The 6,162-nt window shown below is 53.0% G+C and overlaps 2 protein-coding genes across 2 annotated transcripts; one reads left to right on the top strand and one right to left on the bottom strand.

Moving 5' to 3' along the window:
- Nucleotides 1-2,004: 2,004 nt before the first annotated feature.
- On the bottom strand, nucleotides 2,005-2,746 carry JN550_011382 (uncharacterized protein; the record flags this gene model as incomplete). The annotated part of the gene is made up of 2 exons (XM_049309742.1): nucleotides 2,005-2,552; nucleotides 2,605-2,746. 2 exons carry the CDS (start codon nucleotides 2,744-2,746, stop codon nucleotides 2,005-2,007), a joined length of 690 nt encoding a protein of 229 aa, XP_049166612.1.
- Nucleotides 2,747-3,162: 416 nt separating this feature from the next.
- Nucleotides 3,163-4,657, top strand: JN550_011381 (uncharacterized protein; the record flags this gene model as incomplete). The annotated part of the gene is made up of 2 exons (XM_049309741.1): nucleotides 3,163-3,395; nucleotides 3,466-4,657. 2 exons carry the CDS (start codon nucleotides 3,163-3,165, stop codon nucleotides 4,655-4,657), a joined length of 1,425 nt encoding a protein of 474 aa, XP_049166611.1.
- Nucleotides 4,658-6,162: the final 1,505 nt, after the last annotated feature.

The following is a 6,162-nucleotide window of genomic DNA, read 5'->3' as shown; positions in this document are numbered from 1 at the left end:
TCTTTAGAGAGACTAAAGTTCCAACTACGTGAAGCCGTTTTCCAATATCAATGGCATTTTGTTAAGGGGGTACCTTGCGACTCTACCAGGCACAACCAGCTTCTGCAAGAGCGGCCCATCCAAAGGTACCTTGTAGGAGGATCCATTCATCGATCTGAACATGACACCGAAACGCCCTTCGGAAGGTAGCTTTCGATAGCGGTACATGGGCCCCTGTTGGCGATCAAAGCCAACCATGCTCGCCCGTCGCAGGTGACGACCTTTGATAGGCCTGAATCCCGGTCCATAAATGCTCCTGTCAGCCTCGCTACGAACTCAGTGCTGAACATCAGAACTGGGCCTTGTTCCTGATTGACCAGAGATCACATGGAGGCGACCGTTGGCCCCGAAACCAAACCTGCGTCTTTTTTGGGTCAGGCGGGAGACATGATACCTAAGAGTGCACTTCTCCAGGTATGTGACGGCCAGGACTGCCCCTTCATTGGGTTGCATCATTCGGTAATGCTCTATTGGGCGGGTTACTGGTTTCAAATCGGGAACATTATGGGCTTCCCTTATCTAAATGGGCATCATGGGACCAGATTGGAGATTACGTGGAGGGCCCAAGCAAATAAAGACCTGGGACGAAGTATACCTATCATGTAGATCGTTCCGTGCCCAGCTCCGGTCGTCATTCACGAGACTGGACAAATTCGTGGCGTTTCGCGGCAATGGGCAGACTGAAAGTTCATCTCTGGAAAAGAAATCCATTGACCGTACCGCATCTGAAGAGCGGTCTAAGTGGTCTAAGGTTTGTCATAAATCATCCTAGGAGACTTGCATACGGTGATACTATAACTTACCCCCTCATATCGTCAAACTATAAAAAGGGCTCCAACATTTAGTTGCCTTGCCTGGTGCATTAGTGCATCCTCAGATATGCCTACCACAGTATATTCCCGCCTAACTCCTCGCAGCGGCTGCCACACGGGCCAGACATCCAGACACGCGTAAGCAGGTAAGATGTCTGTTGCCGTGGTCAGATAACCGCCGGCTGCCGCATACGAGAGCAATAAGTGGCGGTCTTTTTGTTGGCTTGGGCAAGCTTCTTGATGCGGCCAGAGCATAGAAAAAGGACCGACAGAGCTCATATGACCTCGCTCGCGATTACCAACCCCAGCTGCGTGGGGAGATAGCGGGGCCCCCAGAAGGCACGGACAGCTCACCTCACACCCATTGGGAAAAAGCAACAAGAATGAGACGCTTTTACCCGGTTCATGGGTCAACGGCTTTCTCTGGAACAGCCTCGGGTGACCTGTCAGCTGCGAGCGCCCAGCCAGCCAGCCCGCCCTCCCTTACAAGATTCTTATGTCCTGCATGGGGGCTGGGATAACTGAGGAAGTTGAACCCGAGAAGCAATGTTGCCAACCATCCACTCCTGACCGTCTGGGCCAATGGTTGAGACCAGGTTCGCCCCGCGCCTCAGTAACGATGAGTATCAGGCCCCTGAAGATCGGCCATACTATTGGCACACGCGCAGAGCAGCTGCGGCCTTCAAGTACCATCCAATCGAGCGCCACCCCAGCCACTGGCGGGGGGAGAGATCTGACATTCTGAATCTTCGTAGGCCCTTGGCCCACAGGTCACTTGGTCAAGTCGCCGTCAGGCCATGGGTAGCACGTTCCACAAGAGTGGTGCGGTAGTCGCGCTGCACTTTCAGCCTCGGCCACTGGTGGGTCAATGCATTTGCCAGTTTGAACACCAGCCCGCTTGCTCGATTCAATGTATTATGCTCGTAGTGATGCAAAAACCCGTTCTTTCCGTAGCACTTAGTGGCTACGCCTGGATAAACCCGTAGGACAGCATCTGCAGCTATCCATCAACAAGGATATGGGCCGACGACGGTTTCTGACGACTGACGAGCATCAGCGCAGCACGATTATTGTTGATCAAGTCCGACGCCACCATCGTAGAGGGTTACATGGGTGTACTTGTTGTCTATTTTCCGTCCACAATAGCAGAGCCTCAACCATGCTGTTCCATTTCTGTTGTTGCGCTGCGCTCCGCCACTGGCGTTGGTAGTGTGTCAAGGAAGCTAAATGGTCCGTCACATCTGCTCTTCAACTGTCCGTCGTCTCCCGAAGGCATTCCCTCTGTGAAGACCAGGTCGCCCCTTTTCCCAAGGGCCTCCCGACCGGCCTCTTCAAGCAGGATCCCGAGGGCTAGGAGCGCCGTCTCGTCCATGCTCTGCTCATCCACAATTTCATGACTCTTTGCGCCTCCATTGCCCAGTCGGTTATGTCCCGTGGCGAGAGCCCAGTAGAAATGACTCGAATAGTGATGAATAGCCTTCAACATGTCGCTGTCTGGTAATGTCCTGTGCCCTGCGCCTGGCAGCTGCTCCTGGGCAAAGTATATGTCCTTTTCCGCATACCGGACGGGAGCCCCAGCTCTCCGGAACAGGACTTCTTCTGGTGCCAACGTTGGATCCCGAAGTGAGGCGCGTTGGTACCGCGGATGTGCTTCTTCTAGGCCAGGCCCATCATCCAGGGCCGAGGTGGTTGTCACACGGCCTTGTGTCGTTAGTGGGGATTGAGAGAGGCATCGGGTGGGTTGTCAAAGTACCTGCTACAGCATCATAAACGTTGGCATCTCGCTTGCGCTTTTTACTTATGGATTTGCGGGGGGTTTGTGCTAGAAACTCGCCGCTCGTCGAGGATGACGGTGACCGTATCAGCTTGTCACGGCTCCCGGACCTTGATGCCATCTGTATTGCGTTGTGGGTTTAGTGCGGCCGCCTTAAATGCCACACGCTTCACGGTGAATTCTTCAATCAACGATGCCAAAAATGAGCAGCGAATACCATCGAGAATCACGTGTTGATGTTTTGCGAAATCGAGTAGTAGTAGCAATGTGGCGAGTCTTGTCCTATCAGGTGCTCGAACGCCTCGATGCAAGTTGCGAGTGAGGATAGAAATGTGGGGCAGTCGTACAAATTTCAAAGTTCAGCCGGGACGCCCTTCCAGTAGTTGACATGCTGGGCGGCGAGCTTGATTCAACCGACCCACAGTTCACATCAGAGCACTGCAAGCTTCGTCTTTCATCTCACTTACCGGTCAGGCTCGGAATTCGTGCGCGAATCCCCTTTTCATCCGTCGAGCGTCTTCGGACTCCTCCCCATGAATGAATCAACTTCTCTTTGAGCGGTCGACCGGCAACCTCGGGCCGAACGTCTTTGCAAGGCTGCAGACGACGAGGCTGCTGAGCTCTCTCCAAGCCGCACCTCAGCTACGTTTTGATGGAGGTGAGCGCGGAACAGCCATCCAGCAAGATGAGGCTGGTTCGTCTGAGGCACCCACGTTGAAAAGGGGCATCTGGGCACACCAGGCTGGGGTGAATGCTATCGCTATTGAGCGGTTTGATGGTCGCATGCAAGTTTGCAGTCCAGAAAATGAGATATAGGATGTGCCTCTGACCTCCCTTCAGCTTGGTATCTGGCGGATCCGATGCTTCTGTGAAGCTATGGGACTTGGAAAGCTGTGGCAATCCCTCTACGAGCCATGTGTACCAACCTCTTGCTTCCGTAATGCGCGGCGATAGGGGTCACAAGTATGGCATCACTCACATGTCATTCTATCCGTTTGATGCAGCTGCGTTTCTGTCTACTTCATACGACCAGACGCTGAAGCTATGGTCAACCGAAACGTTGAGCATCTCCGGATCTTTCACTCTGGGGTCGAAAATCTACACCCACTCAATGTCCCCTATCGCGGACCACCTACTCGTTGCCTGCGGAACACAGCACCCAACAGTCAGACTGGTAGACCTGCGTTCGGGGGCCAATGTACAGTCATTAGCCGGCCATACCAATGCGGTTCTAGCTACGGCTTGGTCGCCCCGGCATGAGTACATCCTCGCTTCCGGCAGTGTGGATGGTACCGTGCGGGTATGGGATATCCGTCGGGCCGGGGGCACTATCGGGATGCTAGACAAGGAAGACAGCCTTGGTTTGCACTACAACGGCCTCCTCGGGACTGACGGTCGTCCGCGGACGCGTCTAGCTGCCAAAGCCCACTCGGGACCTGTGAATGGGCTGGCTTGGACGGATGATGGCAACTTTGTCATATCGGGTGGCCATGATCGCCGTATTCGGGTATGGGATGCTGCAACAGGAGCTAACACACTTGCCAGCTTCGGTCCTAGTATCAAGAACTGGCAGCTTGGTAGCGTGACAATGTTCACATCACCAACAGGAGTCACACATCCCAGGAAGGAACTCCTTTTCTGGCCTAACGAGACAGAGATCCTCGTCTTTGATCTACATGAAGGCCGACTCGTGACAAAGTTGCGTAACACTGGACCTGCAGTAGCAGGTGTTCGGTCTGCCAATGGTTCTGAGAGAACTGCACAGAACAGGATCACTGCGCTAGCTTGGCGAGGAGCTGGAGGAGGTGGTATGTCGAGTGGAGTTGCCATGGGCGGCAGTAATATGGCAGGGGCTATATTTAGTGCGCACCTTGATGGCCAGATCAGAGCGTGGATCCCGCGGCTAGAAGGGCCAGAAGATGAAGACGAGGCCGAAGAGACTTCAGAGACTAAGGAAGACAAGCTCAAGAAACGCAAGGCCTTGGATGACGCTTTCAACAGTCTCATGGGAAAGCAGGTCACATTTTCCTGAGGTTGACATATTTACCTACGCCTAATACCTGCAAGGCCTATGATGGCTGCCTACTTGTCACCAATCCTCTGATATTCCATCTATCTCTATCAATTTAACAACTTTTCAAGTCGTTGAAGTTACGTAAATCCAAAGAGGACATTGATAGCGGCACCTTTTCATTGATAGGTGCAATCATGATAACGTCAATATGCTCCCCGTATCAGATTGCTCTGAAGCTTTCGCTAATCAGACGCGCGAGTCATTTATCGTACGTTTTCAGGGTCCAGCAAGGGTTGAGAAATAGAGTTCGCAGGCCGCAAGGATCTGAGCTTCCAGATCGCTGTGACATGTACGGTCGATCAAGGATCATAGCTTCGAGATTGACAATAGCCTACCCCATGGTGACGAAGATCTGGAAACCGGTAAGACCGTCAAGCTCTATGAGCACGGACAATTGATGCCCAACAAGATACATACTAGTCAACCCCATTGTGTCGATCACAAATCCGCCGTTAGAAGTCCAGCTAATTGCTTTTATTATACACGAGTTGTTATGTTCGGCACAGACAGATCCCGAATGCATTCCTTGCTTGCGAGGTGCCTAGAGTTGCTGCGTTACAGAGATCAACGGCTAGCAAAGGCACCAACCAATACTCATTGCGCGATGTACCCAGTGCTCATGTGCTAATGACATATCCCCGACGAAGATCATTCTCAATCTACACCCCCCCTCGGATTCCCTACCTGGGGTAGATGGGTGTTCATCAATTCCCGTCACGTGCATAGACCAGCATAATCTCAGCTGTGTGGTCCAACGATTGCTGCCAAGGCCGCAAGCCAAATGAGCGTGTCGTGTGAGCTGAGCACATCGGATCGTCACAATCGTCAACAATATGAGAGAAGTAAACACTAGCATAGCAGTCAATCTGCTGACGAAAGACAGCTGCAAGGGGGCACGCGTCGGCGGCTATGGCGCAATCCTCCACATGAGCAGAATCGTAGGGCACGGGCGGGTGCCAAGCTCGTAGTTACTGTGCGGAACGCGCACCATTCCGCTTCGATTTGACGAAGTGGCTGTTCTTCTGTCTACATACTGTGCACTACGCAGGTAGGGCAACATGGCTGTGGATAATTTCACCGCTTTTGGTCCTAATAAAACATGGCTGCAAGTTCGGACGCAGCTCCGAAGCTCTGTTCCCCCAAGTCTACCACACTTCTTCCCGCCGCTCCAGCCCTCGCGTACGCCTGGGGCGCCTCTCTGCAGCACCGGAGCCATGTGGACGCTAGCGGCCACCTGAGTGTACTCCCTTGCTGCATTAGTTTACACAGTAGGCCGCCGTCAGTTCCGCACCGCTGGAACCGAAAACGAGGTCGCCGAAATGCGGGTTTGTGTTGACTCGGTGTTGATTACGCAGCCATAGGAAAATTCTCATATTGTCAATTTGCGCAAATGACATCGGTAGCTGTGTTGAGTCATGTTCCCTACACATTCTCGAGGAACGATTGAGGTTGTGTCCGTAGGG

This window comes from Neoarthrinium moseri (genome assembly GCF_022829205.1).
Source record: "Neoarthrinium moseri strain CBS 164.80 chromosome Unknown scaffold67_Wmoseri_CBS_16480, whole genome shotgun sequence".
NCBI lineage: Eukaryota > Fungi > Ascomycota > Sordariomycetes > Amphisphaeriales > Apiosporaceae > Neoarthrinium > Neoarthrinium moseri.
Note: the sequence above shows the minus strand (reverse complement) of the source record. Positions and strands in the feature narration are given on the sequence as shown.